At 35.5% G+C, this 13,962-nt stretch overlaps 2 protein-coding genes across 3 annotated transcripts; both read right to left on the minus strand.

Moving 5' to 3' along the window:
* Nucleotides 1–514: 514 nt before the first annotated feature.
* Nucleotides 515–7,804, minus strand: LOC122629645 (radial spoke head protein 3 homolog). Of its 2 annotated transcripts, XM_043813308.1 has the most exons (10): nt 7,672–7,804; nt 4,276–5,246; nt 3,847–3,933; nt 2,803–2,884; nt 2,556–2,723; nt 2,018–2,146; nt 1,695–1,898; nt 1,419–1,581; nt 1,259–1,345; nt 515–884 (listed from the first exon to the last, which is right to left on the minus strand). In XM_043813308.1, the coding sequence occupies exons 2-10, from the start codon at nt 5,169–5,171 to the stop codon at nt 733–735; spliced, it is 1,968 nt and encodes a 655-aa protein (XP_043669243.1). In that variant the 5' UTR covers nt 5,172–5,246; nt 7,672–7,804; the 3' UTR covers nt 515–732. The 2 variants fall into 2 exon arrangements, with proteins under 2 accessions (XP_043669243.1, XP_043669245.1); XM_043813310.1 differs by lacking the exons at nt 3,847–3,933; nt 7,672–7,804 and having other exon boundaries at nt 4,276–5,783.
* A 940-nt stretch (nt 7,805–8,744) lies between these two features.
* Nucleotides 8,745–13,947, minus strand: LOC122629646. Its single transcript, XM_043813311.1, has 3 exons — nt 13,569–13,947; nt 10,382–10,651; nt 8,745–10,053 (listed from the first exon to the last, which is right to left on the minus strand). Exons 2-3 carry the CDS (start codon nt 10,407–10,409, stop codon nt 9,197–9,199), a joined length of 885 nt encoding a protein of 294 aa, XP_043669246.1. The 5' UTR covers nt 10,410–10,651; nt 13,569–13,947; the 3' UTR covers nt 8,745–9,196.
* Between the last annotated feature and the right edge of the window lie 15 nt (nt 13,948–13,962).

A 13,962-nucleotide genomic window follows, 5' to 3' on the forward strand; every position in this document is an offset into this window, starting at 1 on the left:
TTTAAATAGATATAAATAATTCGACTTCTGTTAAAGATATAAGTGAATAACAAAATGTGCCAAATTATGGTCGTTAAATTATGGTTACTCGTTTTTTGCCTACAATATAGTTATTTTCATATCTCAATATGGAGCTTATCCAAACAATTAACATGCTTACAACCCTTTTATACTTTTATACTATAGCCATTGTTATAATCAATAATGTTCATTTTCGATAATTTTATGTTCGTATGTAGATACAATATCTTTTTTGTAGACCAAATGATCGATGAGACAAAAGAGAAAAAGAATAAATAGTTAATTTTTGAGGAAACGATCTAGTTTTTCGCATTAGTAGCTGTCATTGTTTTCTATTTTTTAATGATATCCTATGAGGAAATGGAAACGTCGTAAAGCTATATATACTGCTTAATGAAAGAAGCTATATTCTTATATGAAGGGCAAGAGATAGACTCAGTACTACTGAGTGTTTCTAAATCCAAAATTAAGATACCTCGAACGAAGTGTACAATTTTGAATATTTAATCAGAGCACACACCTCATTTCACAATAGAAATTCTATCTGTTTCATTCATATACTTTAACTATAATCTTCGATAGTTTTGATCAGTAAAGAACAGATCTTCATTTTTGTTCATATAATTATATGCTTCGTTGGTTTTGATTATAATTCAATAAAAACAACGCGGTAACAATCGACGATTTATCGCGTTAAATATGATCGTTCTTCTACAAGAAAGGTGGTTCGTAATTAAGAAAATCTATATCTCGACCACCATCTTCTATATGATCATCGGGTATTCGTCTTCTGGAAGCGTCGTATTCCTCACCTAATTTCTTGTACGTTTCAGCTCTGTTCTCCAATATTTCTTTGATGATATCTGTAAGGAATAAAAAGAAACAATAATCAATTTGATCAATAATTGACTGATAATAAATATTCTGAGAAATTCATTAATTTTATATTTCTCGCAATCGAAGCGAACGAAACGAGAAAGGAACGAGGAAAAACGATACAGTGTTCGTGCTTTGTTGTCAGAAGCTTGTCTCTACATTCCTCGTTCAACTTTTTCATTATGTATAATTAATGTTAAGTTCTAAAAGTTCTAGAAACTCATTAATGACTATAAAAGTACAGGAACTGTTTTCCTCTTCTTTTTATACGACAGTAAAACTGAACTAATATGATTAGTATAGCCCATTCGTAACTATCGATGTAACTTTCAAGATATAGAAAAACGAAAATTTAATTTACCCATTAGCAACTCTCTGCTTTCGATCATGTTACCCATCTCCTTTTTAACTTCTTTCATCAACCATGGCATGAAACCTTCTTCGACATCTATAAATATATCATATTATTTTTATTAATTTTTTGACAGATTATTTTCGAATATAGTTTGACATTCATGTACCTGCTTTGATCTCGTCCAGAAGGAATCCAGACATCTTCAAACCTTCTAAAACAGCTGGCAAAAGTTCGGCTATATATCCCGTAAGTAGGACAGCAACGGCGACACGATCTTCTGTTTCTTGTTGAATCTTCACTGCTTGTTCGTGCTGCCTCAAGCAGAAATCCTGAGGACAGAAAGAGAAACATTTATAAACTTTTACCAATTTTCGCAAATAAATTGAAACTAGAACGAGTATTTAGAGTTAACGAAAGAATATTTAAATGAACATTTCATTACTTTCTCTTCTCGAAGTCTTCTCTCTTGTTCTTTCAATCTCTTTGCTTCGGCTCTTTCAGCTGCTCGCAATTCTCGGAATCTTCTTTGTTGTTCTCGCAGAGCCGCAATTTCTTCCTCCTCTAAGACCTCGATCAAAGCTTGTTCGATAGTCTTACCAACGATTACTTCAAGAATAGGTTGTACTTCGAGATCGAAGTCGAAGAGCTATAAAAAAAATCGTTCTGCCGAGAATCTTCGTAGACATACGAAAGACGGAATGTCTCTTCATAGATATAAGTTTCCGCTGAAAATTTGAAAACTGTTCAGGGCAATGTTCGACTTACGTCTCCTGGTTCGATTTGTGTAGAGACATCCTCGCCGGTTTTTGCAGGACAGTACTTGGGCGTAGCTGGTCTGTCCAAAAAGTAATCGGTTTGTGTGCTGACCTCGAATTCGTCCGGTTTCTCGAACAACTAGAAATTGAAAACGAAATAGCTGAAAAATTGATTATTTTTGCATCGATATACAGAAAAGCTTTTATTTGTTTTATTAACAGAATATAAAACGAAAATAATTCACGATAGACTTTGACAAATTAGTATAGAAAATATAGATCGCAGAATACGATTATGAAAGAAATCGATAGTTCGAAAAAATATTATTCCTTATTTTATTAATTTATCAAAGGCTACGAAAGAAAATAATTCATGGAAAGCTTCTTATAACTTAATGGATTAAAACACTGTATAGAAAATATAGGTCTTATGATGAATAGTTCTATCATGATAATGCTCGATTATAAAGAATTAATATATTCTTTCTCGCGTGAGTAATTATGTACGTTAGTTTGTTATCGTTTTATAAAATCTTTTTTGCGCTTACTTCCTCGAGATAAAATTCAGTTTGGACCGGTTCGTGCTTGCGACCAGCGACTGGTGGTGGCGATCCTGATCTTATAGCTCTGCAAATTTGAGCTTGTGCCCTTTTTCTTGCTAGATGCCTCCTTCTTGCTTCCGCTTGCCTTGCCGCTATCGATTGTTCTCCATCGATCTATAATGTTTACGACATAAAAGAAAAAAGAAAACGATCCGAAAACTTCTTTCTTGACAATGAAATATAAAATACTTACGAGGGCAGGAGGGGCTGCAAAGGTGCTTCCACGAATTACTCGACGATCGTACATAATATTCCCAAAAGGAATCGTATGATCACTGGAAAGTATAATACGCGAGTCACACAAGTTGTCACCGAGTAATTATTAAAACGTTTATTAACCTTTCACACTTTGTAAGAAATTCAAACTTTCTTTTAATTACTCAATTATTTACAGATTAATTGCTTTTTGTTGTACTTAAAAGTTTAACAATGTGTTACATTTAACGATTCAATAATGGGTTGCAATCGTTTGTGATAATTGTCAGAATTATATTTTTCTTCAAGTAATTAAAAAATAAATGAAATTCGATATATAGTGATATAACATAGGAAAACGTATCGGGAATAGTCATATATCCAGGCGCGAAGAACTTGAATTCGTTGGAATAAAACGTAAATCGACAAACTAATTGCTCTAGCATCATCGTTCCTTCTCCATTCTGCAAGTGTTTTCCTGTATTCTTTGAAGTGTAAGACAATTTTCGAAGAAGCGAGTTTCTTTCTTTCTTTTTCCCTTTTTTTTTTGTATTTCTTTATTTTTCCTACAACTACTCCATATACCAATGTAGAATTTGTGTTCGGACTACGTCGTGCCGCATAATGACACGAGCGTGTCTACAACCTACTCGCATGCGATCGTTTATACGATTGATAAGAATCGATAGAAAGAGAAAAAAAATATGTTGAGAACTGGAAGATTCTGGAAGATTTTTATATTCGAAGAAAGTTTCGAAGAAACAAAGAATGCATCCGAGGAACGATCACAATTCCATTAATTACTTTATGTATAGTATAATTATAAAATTAATATCTCGTTTTCATTCATGAGGTATATCCATGTTTAAATATCGACGATCGGTAATAAAAAAAAAAAAAAAGAAAAAGAAAATAAATAAAACAGAGAGAAAGAAAGAGAGAGAGAAAAAAAGAAAAAGGAAAGGAAATTGAGAAAGAAAAGATGAAAAATAGTGTCTAAGTAAGAGGAAGAGAGAAAAAGAGAAAGAGAAAGATCGGTTACCAGCCGCGAAGGCCAGGCAGCTTATTCAGCATCGCGCCCTTGATCGGTTCCAACTTTTTCGGTAAACCTCGCGGCGTCGTTGGTAATCTGCGAGAAAGAAAAAAAAGAAATCGCGGCCTTATGGACTGTCATTATCTCGATGCGCCCTTAGGAAAGTAAAGCTTTGCTTGAGCTCATGAAAAAGGAATTAAAAAGAGAGAAGAAGAAAGAGAAAATAACAGACGAAACAAGAATAAACAAAACGAAAGAAAAAGGCAAATAACGAAGTCATAAATCAAAGTAAATTATATCACTAATGCAACAAAATAAAAGAAATAAAAAGAGAGAAAGAAGTGAGGGGGAAACGCGTAAGCAAAAAATAGAAAAAAGGGAGAGATAATAAAGAAAGAAAGAAACATGAAGCAATCAGGGACCACTCGTCGAACTTACAGCCCGTCCACTCTGATCGGAGACCTCCTGTTTCTCCTAGTATGTTCCTCAGAGCAAGAATAAGAGGCTAGGGTAGTCGCGTTGGTCTTGTCAAGTGCGAAATCTACGGTGGCCTTGAGGGCTGCCGCTTGACATCTCGCCTTATGTTTGCTGTGACGTACTTCTGGTTTCTTGCCGAATGACACCAGAGGTCTCAGTTTGGAACGGGAAGGACCTTGCCAATTATCAGTTACCTCACCCTGAGGAATACCTCCTATTGTTCTTCCTACAGTATCCTGAGTGTTCGTGATCGGACCAATGCCAAGAAGTGCTGCTACTTCCGGTGGTGGCATTAGAAACTCTCCGCACTTGACCGTCGTGATGAACGGTTTTCTTCGTTGCTGAGAAATCGACTCGTTCCTTCTCGAGTCTCGACACTTTTGCATAGATTCCTCGTCCTCTTGGATCTTCCTCAATTTCGCGTTGAGTACCTCGTTGAAATCTTCCGTTGAAAGAGGGATACTAGTTCTTTGTCCTTTCTTTTCTTCGTTCTCTACATTCTCCACTTCGTTCTCCCTCCTCCTTCGTTTCTCTTCGTCCTCAAGATCGTTCTGACTCTTCGTATACTGTTTCTTCCGTAACGGATTAATCTGATTACATTGGAGACTCGCCAGAAGCAAATGCTCGTTTGACTTACAGAGTCGTCTGCGAGCATACAGATCGTTCTTTGCGTTCTTCACTCTAGTCAGCTTCGAAGCTGAATACGTCTCTTCGTCGCCGTTGACATGTAAAAGAGGTAAGCTCGAGTCTAAACCGTCTCTCTGAAGGATCGTGAAAGCTCCCGAATTTTTTCCCTCATGATCAAACGATCCAACGTTCGCGGTTGGCGCCAACATCGATGAAATTCCAGTTGGCATGGCGAAGAGATCATTAATTCGTGTTCTTCATCTTCGTGTCTTGACGTGTGAAGGACGCATTGTCCTTTCGGTGGCCTTTAAATTAGAAAATCAATGTTCTCTCCCTTTGAGATTTTGCAGGATTTCCACGATCTTCGAAACGATCTTTATTTTTATTACTCATTGGTTTATCTTTATATTCTCTCCCTTTCTCTCTCTCTCTCTTTCTCTCTCTTTCTACAAGAAAAGCAAAGGTCTCAAACGAAAGAAGACTCAATATAGAAGTCTATCGTATAAGCTCGACTTCCTACGCTGTATCAACCTCGTCTATAATTCAAATATATCGGCTACGATAGTACTTTCTCTAGTTTCGTTAGTTTTCTTTTCTTTTCCATGAAAAAATCTCTAATATTTTTTGAAGAACAAGAAGACACAAATATTCACCGAGAGGAAAAGAATAAAAGTATCTCAGTCAAGGTTCGCGCCGGTACTGACCGGCTTGAAATCGTTCGTGAAAGTTCAGAGACTGGACAATGTCCTTAGAATCGAACGATATAGATTGCGAATAGTGGGGGGTTGTTCATATACATATATAGTACATATATTGCTATGTATGCTTTTAACGCTCGGCGGCCACTCAATAATGCTGACCAGCCGCTAACGTTGCGCATGCCTCAGAGGGATGAATGTATGTATGTATGTATGTATGTATGTATGTATGTATGTATGTATGTATGTATGTATGTATGTATGTAGGTATGTATACATATATGTATATGTGTATATGCGTAAATACGCGTGAAAGCTAAGAATTAATTCGTGTAAGTTTCCTCGTACGTTTTCTTCGCGACTGACCTAAACGCGATCTCTAGATCTGTTCCTTGGCTTTCACGACATTTCAAGGTGAAGCGTGTTCTATCTTAATTTAATTAAAATATAATCGTTAAAGTAAAATTTGAAGATAATGAAAAATTTTGGAAGTAACGTTCGTAAAGACGCGAATAAATTCATTCTATTTATTTGTACATTGCTCGTTGAAACTAAAAGAAAAAAAAATTATTTAAAAGAAATACTTAAATTTTTTTTTTTCTTCTATCAGAATATCTAAGTTTTTCTGTCCTTGAAGAAAAAAATACGAATTGCGTGTCGCGTGAAATGAAAAGAGCGATCACAATGATAAAGTTTTGCGATTACGAGGGTGCTTTTTTACTCGCTTCGCAAGAAAAATTGTAGTTTAACTATTGGTCGATGATTTAATTTTTTTCAATGATATTGTTCGGAGAAGTCGGACGAATCGTAAATATTTCAATATGACGTGACGCTATTGACAGACCACACTTCGTTAATTTTGCGTCGAATAAAAAAGAAAAATCGATCTTCTAAATTATCAATTTCCTAGAACGAAATTCCGATTGTGTCTCGAGCTTGACTTGGAAAAATTCAAATAAATATTCATTTCACTGAATAAACAATGCTTGCGAGTACTTACATAAGAGATATCGATCAATGTTAATTATCATGAATCGTTAATTAAAGTAACAACTAAGTTGTAGTTCATAGCCTCGATGTACGATCGTGAACAAGAAAGAGAGAGAGAAAGAGAAACGACGGCCGATAAAATCATGGAGTGCGGTCATTCCCTCCTGTGTCGTCTATAAGCCTAGAAACTCTACATATATACATATACATATACATATATACATATATATGTATGTGTATAACTCGCTTCACGATCTAGGACCACAGGTACGGTCGTTGCATTATCGATGTTCCGTACTTTTCCAGTTATCGATGGCGCCTTTTCCCTTTTTTTATTCTTCTTTTTTTTTGTATTCTCCATAGTTATTAAAGCCCAATAACATACGCGGCGGATCATTTTATGAGATACGAATATGAGAAAAAAAATGGTTTCGCATGACTTGTAACAAAACGTCTCGCTCGCCATATCTGTTGTAATAAACTTGACAATCGATATTTCGCGCTCGGTGCTATCCCACGAAGTCAAAGTTTACGTGGTTAAAAAATCTTAAGTTGTTTCGTTCGTTTCTCGACGAACGTATTACAAAGATAGTATCATTTCTTAAGTTTGTTCTTTACTGAAAAATCGATACATGATCGTCGAGGATAAACAGAGTAGTTTTTCTTTTTTTGATTGTTATATACTTTTAAATATAAATTGAGAAAAAAAAAAGATGAATGGAAATGGTATATTCGAGTCAAGGATGTTTAAAAAATATGCAAACTAATGATATCGATCGATACGTGGGATTACATTTATAATTTAAAGTACTAATTCATTTTATTTTTTGCCATAGATTAACTTCTATCCGTCGATCATTCGCGAAATGTTCTTCGTTGTTTCTATCTATTATTTCTCAGATGAATTATCGTTCGTTAATCGAACGTTTCTCGATCGATATACGTCTGCTGTGGATCGATGGGAACGATGTTTAAAATGAATATGAACGATATATGCGCGTTATTCGTGAAACGAAAGAATCTAAAAAGATGCTGTACTTACATCGGTGGATGTCTGTACTTTTTTTGCATGTGCAACATCGCTCTGGGACTCCTGACAAAAGTGTACGTGGGTTTCTTGTCCGGTGGCCCAGTTGGAATGTTATATGCCGGTAATCCTTGATTGCAAACTCGACACTCTTCCATTCTTCTCATTGCCATATTTTACGCTTTTCTTTTTATACACTTTCTTCGAAAAGATATAGAGTTGATTAGATTTTGAACAGATCTTGATCTCCGAGCAAAGACGATCTTGTCAAACTTCGTTGCGAAGCACGTACGAAAGATATACATAAACTCACCTCGACTGACTGAATTAACTGTGCGTTGCCAGGGTAACGTAACAGATTAGATTTATCTTCTGTCAATACTTTGTCTAATAAAAATTAGAATAAATTAATCTTAACTGGATATTGACATTTCTATAATGTCTACGAACTAACTTTACAAGACAGTGTGTGCGACGTTGCGAATTATAAAACAAAAAAATTACAATATGATTTATACAATATAATTATATAACTTCGATCGGATTTTTCTATTTAATTCATAAAGTCAAGAAGTATTAATTATATTTTGATATTGTAAATTTTTATATAAACATAATTTTAATTATAAATATAAAAAGTAGCAAATCAGTTATTCGAGAGATTATATAAATGTCCTACATTTAATTACAGAATTTAAAATTTAGATTAATTGAAATTATAGTTTAGTTTTTTATTTGTTATTTATATTATTTAGAAAAAAAAAAAAATGTTGATTTTACAAATTTCTTTACCGTCATTATTACCTACGCCATCTCTTGGAATAGAAAGCTACTTGAATCGTCGTTCATTATCGACTGAATATAATTTTAAATTTTCCCGAACACCATCTAACGGCGAAAGAGTCTATATCGAACTGCTTTCAACTGTTGAACATTTATTTATGTATATTTAAAATGTTATTTACCTTGGAAAGTTCTCTATTCTTCTCAAACTTCATTCTTATCTTCATTATCTCTGGATGCTAATCATAAGCATCAAGATTTAGTTTATAGATTAATTCGTCTGGGTTGCGTTTGATTAATAGAGCAGAATGCAATATTGAAATTTATGAATTCTACAATTTACATTACTCTTTTGACCTTATCTATACTGAAATTCAATCGTTTTACCTCATCTTTTTATCAGTTGTTTTTCAATGTTACCTTGACGACTTTACGTTATCTCTTTCCACACGCTTATAATTTTAATAATGCATCTGTATTTGTGTCTTATTAACTTCCTCGTAGGAATTGGACCGATTGTCTTCGTAGTAACAAATATTTTATTATGTATTCATTTTATCATAAATATAATCGCCATATATTAAGATCTTTTGCTCGCTCTCTTCGATCACTTCATTCTATTAACATTTGTAATAACCAAATATCAAAGTCTGTATCCGATCTTTTTATGAAAAATATAAAAAATGACTTTCGAGGCAATTCTTTAAAAAAATTAACAAAGAAAACGACAATGGAACAAAAAATTCAATATACAAGATTACTGCTTGTTAAAATGAAAATGTTGAGCAGCAGCGATCATTTGACACTTTTGTAATTCTATCTTTTGTTCTTTCAATTTCAACAATCTTCTTTTTACTTCCAACTCGTTCTGGCGCATTGCCATTTCCTCCTTATGCCGTTTCTCCTTGTTTCGTTCAGCCAGTGCAAAGTTCTTTCCCATTTCGTCCAAAAACCTTTCAAATAGTGTCGTCAAAGTAATCTTGTAGTCTGATTCTTCCCTTTGTTTTTCCGGTATTGCGTTCGAGATTAACGTAGCCAATGGATCATTATTTTGATTGTTATTAGAATTGGAGGAGCTCGTGGCTTGTTCCGTAGTTGTTTTTGGTACAATCATCGAATATTTAACTGATCCTGTCGGCGGTGGAAAATCGTTTTCTTCGAAATACACATGCCTCTCTTTCTCATTGAATATTTCATCGAGGGCTCTCTTATGTTCCCAATGACCATAGTGTCTCATCCTTCCAGGTTTTTTCAATCGTTCCCGAAAGACCAAATTTTTGTACTTACGTTCTAAGACACGCCACTTGTTCTCACACTTTTGAGGGCTAAAATAAAAGCCGTAATTTTGCATCTCGAGAGATATCATCTCAAACATTTCCCGTAAACTTCTGATCTGCGTCGATTGTCCTACCATCGACCGATATTTTTTATATTGACTGATGAGACAGGTGGTAGCCTTGCTAGTCCATAGATTCAAAGCACCAACGTCCGCGGTAGAGGGTATCGCGCCGTTACCTTCGAAACTTGAGAAACTATTTTCATGTTCCTCCTCGACGTAACATTGCAATGTTGGTTCTATTTTGATTTCCATTTGATTTCCATCGACGTTCGGACCTTAATAATAAAATAATTAATGTAACATATATTAACATATATCGTGCTAACGATCTATCAAAAAGAAAAAAAAAAAAAAGGTTTTCTTTTATCTGTTCAACGAGCATAACTTATTCGTGTATTCGTGCCTACTATGGTGCATGGAGAGCGGATGGAAGAGGGGAAACGAGAAAGTAGGGGAAGTTAATAAAAAGATCTTACATCAGTATTAGAAATTTCGAAAGGACAGAAAAAATGTAAGCAAGATTTGTCCGAAACAATTAACGCGAGGTATCGACGAGACGAAATGAATCATCACGTTTTCGCTTTTTAAACGCGATTTACTTACCTCTCTGTTCTTTCTCGTCGTCTGCCATTTCTAAGGTTAGACCGTGTGACCTCCGCGAAACTTTGCACACGTCCGAGAGAGATTCCGTACACGAATGCGACTCGTGCTCGAGTCGTATGCGACAGGATCTTGCGGGGGGAGGGCCGAAAAACCGAAGAAAACTAGTTCCAAACCGGTTTCACTCATGGAATTGGTTCCGTACGTGTCGATAAACGGGGCCTGAAGCGGCGACCATTTTGTTTTCGCGTTTGTCCCTCTTCGACGGACCATCTAGAATATAAGTACTTAATAAACCTTTCTCGTGTATTTCGACGCTTAAAGAAATCATAAAACTAAAAAAAAAGTTACGACGAAGCGAAACGGAATAGTAATAAAAAACATGCGATTATACGAAGAGTACCGGTTTTGTCGAATGAAACGTTTGATAACTTCCGTCATAATGACTCTCAAACGTTGAAACTTGTTTCTAACGAGTTTTATAAAACGATCGTACGGAAAAAAAAAACGTACGAAAATTGTCATCGATCGTTTCCAAGTTTCACATCATTTTAAAACATGTTATTTTATTCGAAGTTAACTGAGCCCACTTGTCTTCCCAAGGTATAATTAGATATTTATACACTTCAGCATTGTAAAAAAAATACTGACCTACATCGTTTTTTTTTTCGTTTTTCTTTTTTTCACTGAAAAAATGTCGTGCTCCGTACTTTCAGATAAGACAGTTTTGCAAACTCGTCGGTTACGCGAAAGTTGACGCTCGCCTAAGTCGCAGTAACACATAGTTTAGAAATGCTTTAAAGCGTGTTTAACGTGTGCGTGGTCAGGACAAAGCGTCACGAGAGAACGCAATGAGGTAATCGTAACGAATGCATTTGTTGCAAGCGATCCGTCTCGGTCGAAGACCGACTAGTTGAACCTTTCACCGCTTTTACCGATAATTACCAGTTCTTAACATCGAACGATTGCATCTCTCGAACTATCTTTCGAAAGCTCGCAGAGTAAGATTATATCAAGGAATCTGTTTGGCGATCGTGTGAACTTTGACTCCCTTTCAAAATGTCTTTACAGCTTAATCGCATTCATACCCTTATATAGTTTAGAACATTTACATGAAAACGTTCACATTGCGACAAAATAACGAAACAGAATTCTCTTTAATATTCACTATTAGGATCAAAAGAATTATAAATTTTCACAAGCTCCGGTAGTACACCGATGATAATAACGATGATGACAACGATGACGGTGACGATGATGACGATGACGACAAAAATAGATTATTTCGCGAAGAATATGTACATATATATGTAATGTGTGTGTGTGTGTGTATGCATATATGTAAGCACAAACTTGTATTAATAATAACGCTATATACTTAGCAAGCAGCATTAAATCACGCACCACCTACACTCTAAGACGAATCTCCAGTTTTGCAACGAGGAAATCATGCTTCCATTTGGTCATTCATGCTTTTGGGTCATCGTACTTATGTGTATATATACGTTCCAATGGTTGAATCTGTGCTGTTTCCTCTCTTTTATCATTTATCGCGAAAGAAACGTAATTCCAGTAGGTATTTTGGTTGCGATTAAACATCCGTTGTGACGATATGTTGATAATCGTATAATTCGATTTTTTTTTACGCTAAAAGAACGATATCCATTCCATGTTATTAACACGTTACTATTGATACGTTTGCCGTTGTTAATAGATCTCATTTTTTTAAGTCAAGTATGTCATTAACAGATAAAGTGCAAGAAAACAATTGTTAGACACTATCATATGTTCTAGGATGATGTTCAGAACACTTTTTAAGCCGTACGCTGATAACGGTACACGCGATGTAGTGATGATTTGCTGGATGCAGTTTTCTTTAGTTGTATGGATTTACTTTGCAATTGGCTGGTTAGATATTTTCATTATCGTAAAAAAAAAAAAAAAAATCAGAAACAAAAAAAAGATTAATAGGAATTATAAAAAGATTTATTGCGAAAAGATTACTACACAATGTATAATATATTGACAAATGGTACACGAACGTAAATTTGATAGAAAGATGGATTATAAGAAAAATTTTTAGTGAGAACAGTTTCTTCGTATTGTCGCGGACTTAATGAAGATGTGATCTCAAAACGATTAAATCGGGAAGATATTAAAAATATTAACTTTTTTTATTATTCTTGTACGTTTTCAATATGAAATATATAAATTGATTTGTTTTGTATCCAAGTATACATCGTTTATTATAACTTCAATATTTATTCTAACGATAAATAAATTCTCAAAAAAATAGATAATTTTTATATAATGTAAAAATGTCAAATATGTAAAAAATCAGTGTGAGCGTGTGTGTGCGCGTACCGTTCTCGATATATATAACTTGAAGACGACACTTATTCAAAAACGGCTCGACAAGGAACGTGTTAAGGAAGGTAACGACCTCTCGAAGAGGGGAAACACCCCATTTTGAAATGACGCGTCAGCGATCCTCCCTAGTTTCTTAAAATACTTAAGAAACTTTCACTCGCACTTTCTTATTTGACATGTAAATCCTATTTATCATCAAAGTATTTCATAAACGATCGAAAAATATCTGTTCTTATTATTACGATATTTACGTTTGAATTCCCATATCTCGAAATGACCGCGAACTGAGTGACCAATCAGACGAAAGCATGGAAAAGGCGCATAATTTGAAATCTGTCTTATCGAATGAGATATGTATTACTTATGTATTATCTTATTTCACACACACACACATATATATTACGTATATTACTTAATTATTTTTTAGATACGTAAAAAGTATTTTGAATAAATTTCACGATAAAGATCTTTGTAAACAATGCGAATCGATCCTACAGTTCTCGACGGTCGTTCGGTGGGGAGGAAGTGAGGGCGTAGAGAGGAGAAGGCGCAAAAGGGTGGTGGAACGGGGGAAAGATATTGAGGAGAGAGGAAGAGGAGGAGGAGGAGGAGCAAAAGGGTTCTCGCAAGAGCGATTCGTGTGTGCCGCGAGTGAGAGGCGATCGTTTGACGGGTAAAAGAGAGAGAGAGAAAGAGAGAGAAAGAGAAAGAGAGAGAGAGAAAGAGAGAGAGAGAGAGAGAGAGAGAAGAGAGAGAAAGAAGAGAAAGAAAGAGAGAAAGAGAAAGAAGAACAGGAATAGGCTCGTTTGCCTTTCATTACTTGCTGCGTGCGTGCGTACTGCATCAGGGTTGCGTGTGTGCAAGCAGTGCGGTGCGTCTCGCTGTTGTTGCCTTCGTAACTGCCATCATTGTCGTTGTCTCCGTAGCAACGACAGATAAAACGGCTTTCTCGATGCATCGGGCAAGACGTTCGCGTGTACGTCGCGTGTACGCGCGTGCCAGCTTCGATTTTCACCGATCGGGTCTGATCGTGTACTGTCGTCGTCGAACGACGAACGAACGCGGTGACAGCTCTACGAACATATCTTCGACGTAGCCGAATTACTACGAGTATGGCGATAGCTGTTTATCGTGAAAGAAAAAAGAAAGGGTAAGAAAGGATAGTAAGAAAGAAAGAAAGAAAGAAAGAAAGAAAGAAGAGGAAATAGCCACTT

This window comes from Vespula pensylvanica, chromosome 5, assembly GCF_014466175.1.
Source record: "Vespula pensylvanica isolate Volc-1 chromosome 5, ASM1446617v1, whole genome shotgun sequence".
NCBI classification, from domain to species: Eukaryota; Metazoa; Arthropoda; class Insecta; order Hymenoptera; family Vespidae; genus Vespula; species Vespula pensylvanica.